This window comes from Nelumbo lutea, chromosome 2 (genome assembly GCF_056320005.1).
Source record: "Nelumbo lutea isolate HS-2025 chromosome 2, American lotus-T2T, whole genome shotgun sequence".
NCBI classification, from domain to species: Eukaryota; Viridiplantae; Streptophyta; class Magnoliopsida; order Proteales; family Nelumbonaceae; genus Nelumbo; species Nelumbo lutea.
This window is the reverse complement of record NC_142685.1, coordinates 113984392-114002596: the sequence shown is the minus strand read 5'-3', so window position 1 is coordinate 114002596 and position 18205 is coordinate 113984392. Positions and strand designations below refer to the sequence as shown.

Here is an 18205-nt window from a genome sequence, read left to right as displayed (position 1 = left end):
ACTCGGCTCGTGAGGTTCATGAGCCGGCTCGAATAGCTACATACATAACAATAATAATAATAATAATAGAAAATAATATATATATATATAATATTTTATTTTTATATATAATAATAACTGATTATTATAATTCTTAAATTTTTAAATAGCAAATAAAAAAATTATATTATATATATATATATATATATATATATATATATATATATTTTTATAAAACATTTTTCTCAAGTTGAATGCTCGAGCTTGAACTCAAGCCTCATACTACCTTGGCGAGCTGAGCTCGAATAGCTAGTTATTTGGCTTGGCTCGGCTCGAATCCACCCCTAATCAGAAGTTTATAATAGAATGCAGAATGCATTTGATCTTCTTGTTTTGCTTCTCAAAGTTTTCATTGTTTATCATAAACCTACTAGAAAAGATAAGGGAAATCAATAGATATTAGAAGTTCATAACAGGAATAAAAAAAAAAAAGACTGGTCCTTTTTCACAGTGAAGGTTAAAACTCAGCTCACCATTCCCTCCCTTCTATAAGGAGCTAGCAGATTTTTTTTTCCGGAGAGGGACAAGAGAGGAAAGGGTTGAATTTTATGACAATTTCTATGATATTGGAAATGTATATAGAATGCATGAAAAACTTTAACCAACCAGAACCCACCTGAATTTGAATTCGAATGAATAGGAGTTGATTGCTTATCAGCTTTTTAGGCAGTGATACTTTTTGTTAGCATAATTATACTCTGAGGATTAATCAAACAGTAAAATTAAATTTTCAGTTGACAGAATGCACCCAAGTTCACACAGGTCTGGACCACTACAATAGTATGGAACTGGTGTCACTTTGTTTATCAGAGTTTCACCACTCTGTGTGTGTGTGTGTTTTGTTAATTTAATATGGAATTAAACTAAGGAATTGAATCATTTGCAATTGGTAGGTGCCATGAGATAATCCAAAAAGAAGGATCCCCAATAAACAATATGTGCATGGTGATAGAGAAGTGGATGAGAAAGCTAGCTCAAGTAACAAACCTTATCTTCTTCCTTTCCTTCCCTGCATGAGCTGTATTTGTCAGGAGCCACATAAGTGAGGTCGAATCACCTTTGAATATATCACTTTTGAGCCTCTTCTGCCCCTAGATAATCAAGCAATAAGTAATGGCTTTTTTTTCTATTTTACTTCAATAAATATATAGTATTCTCAAACTTATTTAATTCAAGTCAGAACAACAATGCCTTAATGACCAAAAGGCATTAATTTAAATGGAATCTGAAATGACTAAAGTTGTAATTTTTGTTCTATCAAAAAGGAATTTAAATGACTAAAAGTTTCATTCCATCCCTTTCCTTGGTGTGGTAAGCTTTAACCTCATATCCCACAGTATCCAGGCAAAAGGTTTTAATGTAGCACCTTGAAAAGTGAATCAAAGTATCTTTCTTTTTCCAATTAACAATGTCCAAGGATGTATGGTGTGGGGGAGGAATTCCAAGTGGGTGTTTGGGAGGGCTTAAAGCCTTGGTGTTTATCATCATCTTTTTCACTTTTCAACGTGTCACCTTACAATGGTGATTCAAGAAGCACTAAGATCAGTCAGATTGCTATTCAAGAATCACACTTCACTTTCTTTTCATAATTCTAGCAATTTCTTATTGGATCCATTTTTTTACATGAATTTATCAATTTCGTATTGCTGTCAAATGCATCACCCCAAACACCATCCAATTCCAAGTCTCCTTCATTCCAACTTTAAACTAAGGATGTCAATGGACTGGGTTTGGGTTGGATTCGTTTGAATCAAAATCAATTCAGACTTAATGGTTCAAAGTATTTATTGAATTTGATTGAATCTAGTCCATCTATAATAAATATTTATATTTTATATTAGGTTGGATCAGATTTAACTAATATCTGATGCATTTATAGAAAATAAGGCTGTATTTGGAATCGATGCAAATAAGCGTAAATGCAAATATGTAGAGTGTAAAGTGGTCCATATAAAATGCAAAGTTGAATTAATTTTACATTGACAAATTTACCTTCTTACCAAACAGACTTAAATGAACCAGAGTACAAATTTATCCTAAACCAGAATTTATACTCTGTTTGCATCATTTCCAAACGCAGCATAAGAGTCTTAACTAACTACTTGCCACCAGAAAGGTTAACAAGTCAATTATCCAATCCCCTAGAAGCAAGTAAGGTACAAGGAATTTGCAATGAACAGGGAAAAAAAGACAACAGGTCCATTTTTTGTATATACATCTGTGTTTGTTGAGATTTGGCTACTTAACACCCAAATCAAAAATAAAGATGTCAATTGCTATACAAGTATGGATTGCTTACTTGTTTATTTCTGGTTGGGTGTTACTAGCCCTTGTTACACATCTTCCTAATCACATCACAAAAAATGGGCCCCTCCATGCACATCCCACCTGGATGGTTGGATGTGTATGCAGAATGTAGTGACATCATGGTCTACATCAGTTCCACAAATTCAATAACTTTTACTAAGAGAAACTGATAATCCAATTAAGACATGGTTCACAACAATTTTACCTGCTATTGAAAACATGACCAATATAAATTCAAATTGTACTTTGTCTTGTTCATTCATGGATTAGATTGGACACTGCTCAAGCTTTCAAATTCGAGAAATTTTCAAGAATCCCGGATCATATTTTTCTAAGTTATTTAATTAATTTATAATATCTAGTGTACGATTTATGTTGATTTTATTCTTACAACTTTTTTTTTACAACATAAAGTTTAATCCCATGATAGCCATCTATTACAGGTTGAAAGTGGCAGAAGGACTATGATCAGATTTAAAAAAAAAAAAATCTTACTTTAACAATAGATATGATACCAAAGGAATTTAGATTTCTTCTTTACAAAATTAGTCTTCACAACTCTAGGAATATCTCTATAATTCAATCAAGGCTTTTAAAATCAAATCAGACAACGAACCGGTTAGGGGTTTGGTTTCTGGGTCGAACAGTCTGACCATTCAAACCGAATGGATGACTCATTCTCATAAAAAAATAAAAAATTAAAAAAAAATTAAAATTGCCAAAGCTGTTGGACAGTTCAAATGGTTCAACTATCCAGGTTAGTGGTTTGTTGACTAAATCAATAATTTTTGGCAAAACAACGGTTCTAGGGTAAAACAAAACAGGTCATTTAACCGATTCCCAGTTTTTTCCAATTCGATGGTCTGATCTAATCCGGTTTTGAAAATCATGCTATACATATACGTTTTATTAATGAGATATATTTCCAATGCACTGATGTACAAGATTTGAGTGGGTGTAAAGACCAATTTTATGAAGAAACCCGATTAAAAGAATATAGTTGAGATAAGGCTTAGATGATGATGATAAATTTTGGGCCGAATGGTGCCACCCATATCATCCAATTCCAAACTAGAAGCAGAGGGTATTTGAGTGCTGATGTTTCAAATGTCAAACAGTCCTCATCAGCCACGTCATAATCCCCTTTGTCCACGCTGTCACTCTCAAAGAATAACAATATAATTAATAATAATAAATTATAGGATTACATGGTCAGGATCCATTCGTCCTTTATGAATTCTAGAGATTGTCCGGTGATGCAAACCACAAAACATATGACCCTCACCTTTTTACTTCATTTTATCCCTCGGCTTCTCCCCACTTTGGACCTTTGCTTGAAATCGAAGGTCAATTTCGTAAAATGTACCCACCAATGACACGCTTTTTCATAAATCTTTTCAAAATAATAATATTTTATTGCTTCAAAACTCCCTCCAACGTTCCTGATGTCGGCCACCGACCACATGGCTAGATCTGCAATTATGTAAAAGGTCGATGATACCCTCACGTCACATTGCCAGTGACATGCCTGTCCTTATGCAAACGTGGGGGGCTCGCTTTATCAGCTTTCGAAAGCTGCGATTACGACCGGTTTCTTTCCGTTGTTCGTTCGGCCTTCTTTCTGCTTTACGAATCCGAGAAAGAAAACAGAAAGGAGGACCTCCTGACCTTGCCTTTTTTCCTTCTTTTCCCTTTCTCTTAAGGCCGTTCGTTTGAGCTCTGAATCTCTCTATACGTCCTCGACATACCCACCTCGCAGAGGCAGAGTCCGGTGCGGTGGTGGTTTCACTTCGTGTTTGTTTGTTTGTATTCTGCTCTCTTTTTTATTGGTTTTGTATTCCAGCTCTGAGTTCTCTGTTTGTCACAGGTTCTCAAATTGTTCTTTTGGGTTTCTGGGTGTCTTCTATTCTTCGTATCTCGCAGGCTTTCGGCTTCTTTTCGACGTCTGTTCGAGAACCCACTTCCGAAATCGATTCTTTTCACCGGTTTTGGCAGTTGGTCTCGTCGTCCTCAGTTTCCGTGTAGCATCTCAGCATACATTGGAGACTGCGATTTTTATTGTTTTCTAGCTTTTTACTCGCAATCTCAACTTTTCTCGGCAATATCGCTGGATTTTTGGAGACCCGCGAACCCACCTGCAAATAACTGCTTTTTTTTCTTCCTCTTCCCTCTCACTCTACTTCAACGAGAAAATAAAGCCAGCCGAATCTCAGCTGTTTATTGAGAAACCATAATTGTTTCGTTGGATTCTTCCCCCCCTCGTCGAAAACTATAGTCTTTTCGACCAGGAAAAAAGTTTTCTCGTTTCTTCTGCCAGAAAAGTTGGCGAGTCTTTGGTTTTAATTCTTGGTTTTCTACGATCAAAATCTGGTTTCTTAGAAATCCGTTGTTTATTTCATTGAATTCTTGCCACCCATCTTTAAAATATCCAGTTTTCCGGCCAACAACTCTGGTGGTTCACCGCTGGAGAGGTGATTTTCCGGTTGGGTTGCCTGAGAAAATGGAGAAGCTCTGGTTTCTGTTCTTGGTTCTCTGCTTTAGTCTACTGAGTTTTACCATTGAGGGTCTCGGCGTAAATTGGGGAACCATGGCAACTCACAAGTTGCCGCCTGACACTGTGGTCCAGATGTTGAAAGACAACGGTATAAAGAAAGTGAAGCTGTTCGATGCCGATCAAAGTACCATGAGTGCGCTGGCTGGGACCGAGATTGAAGTGATGGTTGCCATCCCAAATGACCAGCTCGCAGTGATGAATGACTACGATAGAGCTAAGGACTGGGTCAAGAGAAACGTTACTCGGTATATTTTCAATGGAGGAGTGAATATCAAGTGAGATTTCTACCTTCTTCAATAGCTTCTTTAATTCTTTTCTTGTTGAATTCTGGAGTTAATTTCCTATCGTGATATAGAGACGATAGTCATTATTGTTCTCTACTTTTACTAGAAATCCAGCTCCATTATCGTTATGATCTGTAGTTTTATGTGGTCTTAGTTATATTCTGTATTGTTGGGATCCAGTTTGATACGTTTATAGGATCTGTGTGAGCTGAGAGCACGGATCTGGATTTATAATCCATATGGGATGAAATGCCACCTTCACCTTTCTGCAACTAATAACTGAACCTTTGCTTCAGAACCCGTAGGAACCATTGGAGGAACTTCATATGTTGTGCCACTTAGCATAGTGGGCTAGTTGGGTATCAATCCTTTAATTACCGGGCGGAAGCACCAGAAATTCTAGAAATTTGAATATCATATGATGCAGGCCATGTGTAAGAACATGAGCTGGAGTCTGAGAGCAACCACTTTGTGCCTAAAAAATGAAATGTTAAAGGTTAGGTTGGTATCCAGAGCCCTCCCAAAACCCCAGATAGCTGGGAGTTCTTAATTAGGATAAAATGAAATCTTAATGCATTTCTCTATTCTTTTTGGTACAAAGTATATAACCATTGTCTCTATATCAATTTAATATCTTCTGACTTTCAGAGTCATTGCCTTTAAATTTCAAAATCTATAAAAGTCAAATGCTAATTCCAATAACTTATATAGCTATTGGCAAAATAAATTATTAACTTTCTTCTGACTAAGAAAATATGAGATTTAAACTTCCATTCTGGCACTCTCTATCTTTATATAACGTTTTTTTTTCTCAGGGTATCAGCAACCTACTTACATCTAACATACTAAATGTGTCTTCTCACATAAATGTGGTTTGGGATTGTTTTGAACATGGGTATGTGCTGCTTTAGCATGTACAAATCATCACCAATTGATTGCTAAAATCAGTTAAATTTTACCCTCTTGAAAGATGGGCATTATGTGTCATCAATGCAAACGGAACTCCAAGGAAAGTTCTAATCCTTGTAGGATACATTAGATGCATTCTCAGTCCTGACAGTCCACTTACAAGAAGTTACACATGTCGACTAACATAGATCCCTTGGGAGCAGATTCAAAACCTGTAGGCCCCTTGAATGCTGATTTCATGATTTGAACGGCAGATTCAAGTAAAATACCTAAGACAAGCTAAAGGGGAACCCAAATTCTAGATTATGCCTTCTTGTTAAGACTTTTTTTTTTGGGCTACATTCTTGTTAAGAAGTTGTGGGAACTGCAAATCAACTTTTTCTCATTGCAAATTCAGCACCTTGTTGCGGGCTCGGTAATTGGATATTTTTGGTATGAAATGGTTCTTCCCTCCACAATCAATGAAAGTCTTGAGACATGACAACATATTAAGCTCAGTAAGAGAGAAGCAACTATCTGGAAGATGGTATCCCTAGCTATTCTATGCATGCTATGGTTAAAAGAAATTTTGGAATTTGTGCGCATTGATCTACTAATTCAAAAGTGGAATGTAGTGCCAGAGTCTGTCTTTCAAAACAAGGAGTTCAGGGAATACCCTCCTATCAAAGTTCCATTCATTGCTTGTATGTATTGCAATGATAACTTTTTTTATTGGTCATTGGACCATCCATAGCTCTGCTCCCTCTGTGCAGATTAAATTGTGTAGGAGCATTTTTTTGAGCAAACCCTTTACTTTTGATATGTGGTAATATAATTTCGCTACACTCTGTTTGGATTTCTGTCACTTCCACTGGAAGGCAAATAGGAGCCTCTTATTATAAACTGCAAAAGCACCAAGATGGAAAGACAGCCATATATTTTGCCTGCACATATTTTGATAGTGGTTCTTAGCTATGATACATGGGCACCTCTACATGAATAGGATACCACTTAGACATGACACATACCTGATACAACACTGAATGTTGCATGGATACTTTATTTAACATTAACACTTACAAAATTATGTGAAATGGATTATTTTGGTAAATCATACTATAAAGAATCTATATATTAGAAGCTTAATTGAATTTGACTAGATAAATGGAATGAAAAATGACACTTGGCTTCAAAACTAGATACAAAAGCATGATATAACCATATCAAATGGGATAGCCAGTCCATACACTTATCCATGTTTTGAATCTTAGCAAATGAAGAGCCATATTTCTGTTTGCTATATAAATGTCCATGTAGCTGGGACCAACATTTGGTAATGGCCTTCTATCAGTATTTCTGTATACAGTAGAGGCATTATAGATAAATAAAAGTGAAATTTAAATACTCGTTTCCTTGTCTCTACTCACCACTGACTGATGTGTTGATATTCCACTTGTTTCAAAATGAAATGCAACTGCCTTTTTTTTAAGTTTCTTCAATGAATACCACAGTGCTCTTGTTCTTTGTTCCATTTTTTGTGATAACAGACAGATGTTTTCGTCATATAAACTTTGATGCAGCAGATAGATGGATTGATTGATTGATAAAGATATTGATATGTTAAGGATAAAAAATAGATTGATTTATAAATAGGCATATAGGTAACCATTAATTCAGTTATAGGGTGGCCTGGAACCACTTGGAATAAAATGATCTCATTTTAGTTTTTAGTTTTCCATTCCATTTAAGAGCCAGAGGTTTTAAATGGAACTACTTCCGGTTTAAAAAGTTAGAGATGATGTCATCTCATGAATTTAAAAAACCAATACATTCCTTGGATAAAAAAATAAAAATAACAACTAGAAATTACTCCACTTAAATTAATAACTAGAGATGTCATCTCAAGTGCCATTGAAAACTAGAAGGGAACCTGGTAGTCCATAAAGTAACAGAAAGAATCAAAGAAAGCCCAATATTGGCATTGGGCACTTTTTTGTTCATTTTGTTTATTTATTTATTTTTATATATTTTGGTATTTGGAGGTTTATTCATGACTGGCTCAAATTTTAAAATAAATTCAATGGAGGATGTTAATAAATTCATTGTCATTTAAGATTCTATTTCTATCAATACTCAATCTTCTTCCAGTTGTGCCAGAAATTATCATAATAAAAAATAAATGCTCAGTTCAGGATTCAGCAGGGTCCAACATCTTGGGCCAGACAATGATATTAACTTAGACTTGTAGCTAGTTTGTTCCAAAAACAGAAGTAGAAGTGGCAAACAATTAGTACGTCTCTACATAGTGTACAATGAAAGCAGATAATTCATGCAAGTTTATGAGTTTTTAAGCTTAATTTTTACCAGACTGACTTGATTAGCATATTTCCTTGTTAATTCTGTAATGTTGGTTTATATACACCTAGAATTGTATGCATTATAGCTACTATCTTTTATTTCTATTGAATTGAGAAATCCATTACTTAGGCATCTCATTTTTCAAATTTTTTATCTTCTGACAGATATGTAGCAGTAGGGAATGAGCCATTTCTCCAATCTTACAATAACTCATTCTTGAACGTCACCCTTCCCGCCCTTCAGAATATCCAGAATGCACTGAATGAGGCCGGACATGGTGACTCCATAAAGGCCACTGTGCCTTTAAATGCTGATGTCTATAACTCACCTGTCAGCAACCCTGTTCCTTCTGCTGGAAGGTTCCGAACTGATATCAGTGATCTCATGACTCAGATCGTGCAGTTCCTCAACAAGAATAATGCTCCATTCACTGTCAACATCTACCCTTTCCTAAGTCTCTATGCTGACGAGAACTTCCCTGTGGACTTTGCCTTCTTCGATGGGACAGCCAACCCTACAACTGATACTGGGAATGGGATTCAATACAGTAATGTCTTTGATGCAAACTTTGATACATTGGTTTCAGCTCTCAAGTCTGTAGGCTTTGGAGATATGCCCATTTTGGTGGGGGAGGTAGGTTGGCCAACAGATGGAGACAAGAATGCCAATGTGGCTTTAGCACAGAGGTTTTATAATGGTCTCCTACCGCGGCTTGCAGCTAATAAAGGGACTCCATTGCGACCCGGCTACTTGGAAATTTACTTGTTTGGTCTGATTGACGAGGATGCCAAGAGCATTGCTCCTGGAAACTTTGAGCGCCATTGGGGAATATTTAGGTATGATGGGCAGCCCAAATTTCTATTGGATCTCTCAGGTCAAGGGCAAAACACTTTTCTCGTGGCTGCAAAGAATGTGCAATACCTACCTCAGAGATGGTGTGTCTTTAATCCAAATGCGAAGGACCTGAGCAAACTCGCAGATAATATTAATTATGCTTGCACCTTCTCTGATTGCACAACACTCGGTTATCAGTCATCATGTGGCAACTTGGATACTCAAGGGAATGCATCTTATGCATTTAATATGTATTTCCAAGCTCAGAACCAGCAAGATATGAGCTGTAATTTCGAAGGTCTAGCCATGGTGACAACACAGAATGCTTCACAGGGAAACTGCAATTTCACCATTCAGATTGCCTCGTCTTCCTCCTTCAGGCCTTCACTAATGGTATCAGCATTTGTGCTGGTACTCATGTTTTTCTTTGTTTAGTCACTGTTTTTGTAGATATTTCAGCGTACCATTGTTTCCTTTAATTTAAATTGTTTATTTTTTTACAGCCTTTGTATGTGGATTTTTGGGTTAATGTCATTCCTTAGATTACATAATAAATCTTAGTCCCTTTGGTTTCAGTTCCCAGTTGGCATTTCCGTTTATGTTTTGTTGATTATAAACAGTCAAGTGGGATCCATTGGTTTCTGATTATGTTTCCTTCATCTTGTAGTATTTGGCTTGTATCATAGGTCGATATTAGTCTGATCAGTTTTCTTAACTGACTTCATAGCAGATCAGTACACTCGAGCTAAGCCATACACACTTTCTGCAACATTGCCCAAGGCTTTGGCTGGTTGATGTAAAACAAAAGAGAGCAAATGGTTTCCTCAGCGAATGATGATATTTAGGCTGCGTTTGGTTGCAGTAAAATTTTATTTGCACTAGTACAAATGCATGATAATGCAAATGAAAAAAATGCAAATTCTCCTTTAATTTTGTTTGAAATTTTACTTTATTCTGCTTCATGTCTTAATCCACTTCATTAGCTAAATTTGAAACAAAAATTGGTCAGAATTTACACTCAAATGATTTTCACTGCCATGGTTTTGCACCAATGCAAATTTATTTGTCAAAATTGGAATGGTCAGCAATGTGAATTGTTAACATGGGCCAACCCAAGAGTCTGGATCTGTTCCTCACAGAGCACATCTCACTGCATGTATTTGCTGTACATTGGCAAAATCTCCCATACTTCTATCACAGCATGCTCTGTGAGGAACAGATTTCAATTCCAACCCGAGTTGCACCACTAACTACACATTGAAATTGGATCTTCTCCTCACACCTGGCGCCTTACACACATCCTATCATACATTGAAACATATCCCCTACTTATTATTCAAGGGAGATATTCCTAATGCACGGTCGATGTGACTAAGGCGCCCATTTGTGAGGAACAGATCCCGGCTCCTATACATCAGGCTGTGCCATCCCTTCAAGACGAGTGTATTATTGGCTTGGCTTTCAAGTTTCAACTTTGCCCGTTTGGAAGGCTTTTCAAGGTGGGCCCCACACATATAGCCTGTATGTAATGCTATGCTTAGACGGGATGGGCTCCCTATAGCACGGGCCCCACAGCCCATCCCTCCCAACGCTCTGTGCGAAGTCCATCCAAACTCTCCTATGCTTGGTGAAAGAATGAAAGAGCCAAATTGGCTGTTAGTTGGTCATTTAAAGTAATCCTCGAAGTACCAGACAATATATTAAAAAAAACCATTCATCAATTATATAATAATATATAATATTAGGAATAAGTTGACTTCACTCCACCTCAAATATATAAATAAAAAATCATTCATCAATTATATTAATATACAATATTAAAAATATATTGACTGCACTCCACTCAGAATTCAAAATTTAACTACAGTTTTATAACAATTCAAAATTATAAACACCTCCACATATAACACATACCCGCCTGTCAATTAACATTAATCCCGAGCTGACACCTACAATGGAGCTAAGATTTATGAAGGTGGACTGAAAAGTAAAAACCCCATATTATTATTTTGATTTAACAATTTGTCAATTGATGTGATATAATATCTTTTATCATTTAAATAGGGAGAATGACGGTTCAATCCAGCCTCAGAATTTTTAGACCCAAAGTTAATTCACGGGCATTGGTGTATAAAGTGGGGGTTTTTGACATTTTCAATGCCTATAACTCTGCAGTAAAATTCAGAAATCTGCATCAGGCTAGTCCATACTTCTCTGCATTTAAAAATACTGTGGGGTCTATTTGTTCACATTAGAAATGGAAATCAAAATCAGAATGATCTATTCCTTCCACCTGTTTGTCTCACATGGGAATCAGAATCAGAATTAGCTGAAATGGATTTCAGCTGCCACTGCACTTCAGCCCTCCCAAACTAACACATGGCTAATCCAGAGTAGTTGAAACATCAAAGCAATTGAACCAATTTAGCTGAATCTACAGGTCAGCTCTAAGTCTAAGGTCTGTTCAAGAAAGCAAATCTTGTCCTAGTTTACTGCAACCGTGTGAACTGTGATGCAAAAGATATTTCATGCCCAAAATGGCAAACCCTGTTAGCAACCCCTCATTTCAATAAATCTACGGTATCTCTGAGAAGAAAGAAATGATTTATAGCACTGAAAAGGCGAACGGCGAGGATCTCCTGCAGGCAATAACATACACCCGCTCGTTGGGAACATCTCCTTATGAATTTAAACTACATGTACAGGAAATATTCCCGATATGCCGCTCAATATAATGTGAGCAGAATTTTTGCTTGCAGGAGATTCGGGGTCACTGAATAGAAAGGAATGGACGAATCATATAAAAGACCCCATATTGTTAGGGCAAGGCCCAAATGATGATGTTGATGATAACCTTAATATCCCAGCCAACTTGAAGATAATCCTCTTGTCAGTAATTGAGGTTTAAGAAAGGATGCACCTTTTATCAATACATGAGGCTAAATCGTGCAATACAAAGTACCCTGACTAGCTTAAATGGTCAAAACAAGACCATCAAAGATTAAACTTCTATTACCACTGTGTTGCACCAAAGTGGGTCCTATCAGTTCTTCCTCCCTTCACACAAGATTATGTGGTATCCATGCCTGCATCATTTTCCACAACACAAAAGTACGTCAACTAGCTGAGCTAAATACGCTTACAGAACTTCAAACTTTATTGTTATTAGAACTTGGAAGTAGTGTTAATTGGGAAGTTGCAGACAAAACCCAATTACAAAAATGCTGCATAAATCATAACGAGTATGTACTGGTAGGGCTGTAGAAAACAAAAGATACACAGTATAGAGGTTCTTTCTCAACTACAATAGTGCTGCATAGGCATGCGTAAGGCCAGAAAATAAAAGAGGTTCTTTCACAAGGCTACCAGTGGAGTTGGATGTAACTGGAAAAAAAAAAAATCTGACTGACCAGATAAATTTACTGAAAATAATAAATATAGACCTTAGCTTGAGTACAAGAACATGTTTTATTTTTTAGAGACGGATTACAGATAGAGGTTTAAATCGGGCCACACCGCGTGGGTGGCAAAATTTTGCGCCAGCCTGACCCAATGGTCCACGACCCGGCATGATTGTATGGGCCAATGGGCTGTGCCAGGCTTGGGGTTTCAGGTCAGTGGGCCGGGCCGGCATGGCCCGCACTGTCGTGCCGTGTCACCCGTGGGCTGGCCCGGCCCAGCCCAGCTCATATATATTTTATAAATGAATAAATAAATATATATATATTATTATATAAATTATAATTATATATAATATATTAATAAAATAAACATTTTTTTAATTTTATTATACTATTTTATTTAATTATTGTACATATAAGCAATTGTATACATCAAAATTCATATGGCCCGGCCTGGCCCAAGGCTTGGCCCACAGACAAGCCCGGCCCGATACGGGCACAGGCCGTTGGCCATGCCGGGCCAACCCCCCCAAAATATCCTGGGGGAGGGAGGCACAGCCCACACTTTGCACCAGCTGCACACAGGCCGTGCCATGCTGGCCCAACACGGCCCATTTTACACCTCTAATTACAGAAAATGAAGAATATTGACTTACAGACTACAGTATACCCTTGAAGTCATATAGAGGTCGTGTTAACTCTCATCAAGGGTTCAAATAGTGGTGGTTGATTTGGGTATTAAGAATGCAATTACTCTTAAAAATGAACTATCTACACTGCATGGTCTTACACATGGTTCAATCCACTCAAGCCTGATTGCTTTATGTCATATAAGATATCAGCCAGCCCAGACATGTGTAGTGATGATTGTAAATTAGGGATCAAAGACCAGGAGTTGCAAATACATACGTCGATTTAAATGGTGCACTGGTAGCTCCAACAGGGGTGCTGAAAGCAACATCTTGAAATGGGCCTGCCATCTTTCCTCTAGAAAACCATCCAAGGTCCCCACCTTTCTTTCCAGATGGGCACTCCGAATATTCAGAAGCCAGCTGAAAAAAATAAAACAAAGAGGTGGAAGAAACAGAAGAATGAGGAATACACCTTTTTTGTTGGTAATGAGAGAAATGCACCATTGGAGACCTGCCATCGAAAACTTTACTATTTTCTTCATCTGCTTATAAATACCAGAAATTTCACGGATCTATTCTATATAGGTTTTTCCTAAGGATCATATAATCTTCGGCTGACAATAGGGAGAATGCAAGTTTAAGTCTGAGGATGGCCACTTGGTTGAGAAAAGGCGAAGGTTTGAACAATACCCAGTCCCCTCCCCCCCACAAGTCACCAGGACCAGAATTAGGCGACAGCTTTTATTTCCTCCTTAGGATGTAATGACTTTTTTTTTTTGAAAGATCCTCAGGATATAATGACTTGGTGTTTGTGTTTGGACACAACTCTGCAGATTGAATGTACAATTATTTGACTAATGAATTGGACTATCTAATTTAAAATATCTGTAAGGCATTCTAATTTGGAAGTTTCAGAAAACTGGAGTCGATATCTTCCAAGTAAATTATAAGAAATGCTGTTGTAGTACACAAGACTTTACTTCCAGACTTCAGTGCAGGAGGAAGGTGCCCATAAATTGCTGGTCAAATTTTCAAGAATCGGTGACAGCCATTAAATGCGTTCCAACTAAAATAATGGTGTAAAGACCATCTTAATGGGATACTTTTAACCATCTGATTGAGTGTTACCTCTAAAACTACTTTCAACTTAAGACAACTTTTTCTCGACCATAAATGAAGTAAAACCAGAGATTTATTTATAGTTCTGTGCATCCTGATGTTTGTCCCAGCAGATTCTCCAGGTAGTACCCATCTGACAGTGAGTTCCAATGCTTAGAAAATGGGTCAGGTGGTAAATCATGGGGACCTCAGGGCTCAGACTTTGTGTCCTTGTCCACAGACCAAGGCCTAGCCTTGGGTACAAAACTCAATTTAGAGCTTAATGTCTTGATTGAAATATATTAAGGAAACATGGAAGCTGGAGGATTACATGAGACAAAGCTATCTTTGCAAATTCAGCAGGAGGAACCTTGTCTCCATTGCTTAGCCAACCATCTTGTAGCTTCTTATATGCTTCATTGATCTTCCCTTGCTTCTCACATAAGATATGCCTTGCTGAAACAAATTGCCAAAGATGGATTAAGCCATACGAAAGCCAGGTAAGTTTTAATATCAGAACTTCCTAGAAAATTTATGTATGGGTTCCAGTAAGAAGAAAAATAGGCAGAATAAAGAGTCGATACCTTACTTAGGCATAACAATACATAGCAAAGGAGAATTTTGAAGGAAAATGAGCATAAAAATAAATTCATTTATTTATCACAATAACATGGGATGCAAAAGATCAATTTGCATATAAGACTGCATTTGATAAGAGTGAATTTGCACTCTGGTTCAGTTTTGCAGGCATTTTGGTAAGAATACATCTTTGTAATGAAAATGAAAGAAAATTTATTTTTTCTGACATGTTTGCATTCAAAATGGGAGCAAAGTTTGCTTCCAAAAACTGGAAACAAACTTTTGCACTCAAAGTTAGTCAATGTGAAAAAAGTAAATTCCAGTCTTGAAATTCACATTTGTACTCATCTTAACCAAATATTTTTGGTAAGAAAACAAAAGATATCAATACAAAACCATAAATATTTGCATTTGAACTCTTACCAAAGCGCATCCTAAATTATTTGATCTTCAACATAAAACCAGAGAGAAAACATGTCAAATTCTACAATGCTGGCGATGGATTTTTTTTCAAATGGGTGGCAGCAATTCTTGCACAAATCATGTAGTTTGGCTGATTGTCATATAATTAGAAGAGCAACATGTGCCTAAGATCAATAATAACGACTTTTTGGGTATAGTATGATTTTCCAAAGATGTTTATTTTCAAACAAAAGAAAAAAAGTTACCCACAAGCTTTAATATATCTGCAAAAGCTTTCCGTTGAGTAAAATCAAATTATTGAATAACAATTATATAAATCATTTCTGTGTTGCTGATAAAAGAATATCATATCCAAAAGACCACACAACTATGATTCTTAGAAAGGGATCCTTCAATGGATGCACATAAATCTCAACTAAAATTATCCCAAATGAGTCTAGAATGACACACCTACGCCAAGGACTCCACAATATAAATCAAGCATCTCATACATCACATCTGATGTTAGTGATCTTATCATTCTTAAACCTTTTGTGGTCCATCCAGTTCACCATGAAGCAATGAGACATACAATATCAAAGAGATAACGACACCACAAACTAATATACAAAAGGCAAATCGCAACAAGTCTAAGATGTTTAAGGCATAAGAAAGGACCTTTGACATAAGTGCAGGTACCAAGTCCATCTGCTGACTTCCCAGATTTCCCCTTACCCTTTGAAGCATTTTCATCACTTCCACCCCCTGTCTGCTTTCCCTTGCCCTTCCCTCCTGACTCCTTTGGTTTCGAATCCTTTCCCATCACCTTATTACTTATGTACCAAATCACAGAAAGATCAAATGTTATTTTAGATGGAAACCTTCTTTGTCGTTGTGGGGGGAATAAACCCAGATAAAGTAAGCTTACTTATCAACTTATAGAAGTACTGAAGGCAATCAATGAGAACATACTGCAAGTTATTATATAATATACCCAAAAGCACAAAACCAAAGAGAATGATTGCAAGCACACAATCTTACTATATAGATATCAGAACAAGAATAATCAGATTCTCGAACTAGAAACACTAAATTCCAATAACGATTAGTTACTAGTGTCCAAATCCGAAGTATAAGTCGAATCAAAGACAAAGATAGACACAATTTTAAACAAAAAGTACGAAACTAAATAAACCCAAAGCACAAATACGAATAATCTATACAACAGTGAGAATATCAGATCAAAACCACAAACCTAGATGAAACTATTGCAACTTTTCGATTAAGGACTGAATCCAAACATGATCAAACGAAAAGTTATTGCCGTTGTCTCATCAAAACTATGAAATTTTGCATATAAAATAAATCGTAAAAACACTTACTATAAGCCCGAACCAGAGTAGACCCGTTATTACATGTACCTTTAAATCAAAACCCAGAAATTGAAACCTCAAGATAGTGCACTAGGAACAAAAACAACCAGTAGGAATTGCATTACTATGGACTACTGCACGAACCCAACCAAAAGAGAAAATCAATCAATACAGAGAAAGAGGAGAAACTTGAGATTACCTTGTTTTTTTCGCTAGCTTGAGATTACCTTCTTCCTTCGCTCAAGTGACGACTATCCAAACAGCTAAATCAGTAATCTCCAAAAAAATAAAAGAAAGAAAGAAATAAGACCTCAGCAAAAAAATATTTAGAAGCCGCGCCACCCGGAGCCCTGAGGAATATCCAGACCCCAATAAAACCATCTGACCATGAATTGGATTTGAAGTTACAAAATTACCCTTCAACCCACATCTCAGAATAGCCCATCATGGTCCAAACTCCAAAGAGCCAATCCAATTACATAGCTAATATAAATGTGTTTGGTTTGAAGGAAAATGTAAGGGATGGGAAGTAGACCTAATCATGGGTCGGGCCAGGCCAGACTTTGCATATGTATCAACAGAATACATTTAGGCCTCAGTCTGAGTCTAGTTCAACCATCGGGCCTAGGTCTTAAGCACGGGTTCAAATTCGAGCTCAGCCCGATCATGAAGCCTAGGTCTCAAACTCGAGCCCAACCTTCATATAAAGCCTAAAGCCCAACCAGAAATTTGAAAATAAAAATCTTTTTCTTTTTTTATTCAATAAAAAAGTATTTATTTATATTAAAAACCATCAAAACTCAAAAATAATAAACATCCCACTATTACAAGGAAAAAAAGAGAAGAATAAAGAAAAATATAATATATATTAAATAAATATATTTTTATTATTTAATATATAATATCAAATTGGGTTCGGGCTTGAGCCAGGCTTTTTTGAGAAAGCCCGAGCCCGACCCAAAAAAAAAGTTGGGACTGATGCGTTAGGCCTGAGCCCAAGCCCACAGGCCTAAAATTATGACCAAGCCCGACTTATAACAGGCCAGGTCAAATTAGCATGTCGGCAACCCGGCCCATGAACACATCTAATGGGAGGGAAAAGTATGGAATATTCTAGAATATTCCTCTCTCCCCATATTTAATTTATGGGATGTCATGAGATGGGATGGGAAAAATGTGGAATTAGATCCCAATTCTTGGAATGTGGAGTCCCATCATTTTAGTGGGAAACAAGTGAGAACATAGAGAGGAATCCTTGATGACTTTGCTAAGGCTTCGGGTCAAAGCCCTAATTTTGCAAAATCTTCAATTATTTTCTTTGAGAACATGCCTAGGAGATTCAAGAAAATTTAGCTAAAATTATGAAAATTCCATTAGAAGAAAACTAAAAATCCTATTTAGGAGCCTCCATTAAGGGTAGGGTCACAAAAAAACACTTTTCATGATCTACGTGAGA

At 36.8% G+C, this 18205-nt stretch overlaps 2 protein-coding genes across 5 annotated transcripts; one reads left to right on the top strand and one right to left on the bottom strand.

Annotated features, from left to right (window-relative positions):
• Window positions 1-3934: 3934 nt before the first annotated feature.
• Window positions 3935-9839, top strand: LOC148872950 (glucan endo-1,3-beta-glucosidase 8-like). Its single transcript, XM_088974089.1, has 3 exons — window positions 3935-4117; window positions 4214-5175; window positions 8595-9839. The coding sequence occupies exons 2-3, from the start codon at window positions 4847-4849 to the stop codon at window positions 9697-9699; spliced, it is 1434 nt and encodes a 477-aa protein (XP_088830215.1). The 5' UTR covers window positions 3935-4117; window positions 4214-4846; the 3' UTR covers window positions 9700-9839.
• A 2240-nt stretch (window positions 9840-12079) lies between these two features.
• On the bottom strand, window positions 12080-17111 carry LOC148872949 (FKBP-like peptidyl-prolyl cis-trans isomerase family protein). 4 transcript variants are annotated; one of them, XM_088973085.1, is made up of 6 exons: window positions 16949-17093; window positions 16759-16797; window positions 16055-16209; window positions 14744-14851; window positions 13575-13719; window positions 12080-12350 (listed from the first exon to the last, which is right to left on the bottom strand). In XM_088973085.1, the coding sequence occupies exons 3-6, from the start codon at window positions 16197-16199 to the stop codon at window positions 12308-12310; spliced, it is 441 nt and encodes a 146-aa protein (XP_088829211.1). In that variant the 5' UTR covers window positions 16200-16209; window positions 16759-16797; window positions 16949-17093; the 3' UTR covers window positions 12080-12307. The 4 variants fall into 4 exon arrangements, with proteins under 4 accessions (XP_088829211.1, XP_088829210.1, XP_088829212.1 ...); XM_088973084.1 differs by having other exon boundaries at window positions 16759-16839; window positions 16949-17089; XM_088973086.1 differs by lacking the exon at window positions 16759-16797 and adding an exon at window positions 16798-16839 and having other exon boundaries at window positions 16949-17079.
• Window positions 17112-18205: the final 1094 nt, after the last annotated feature.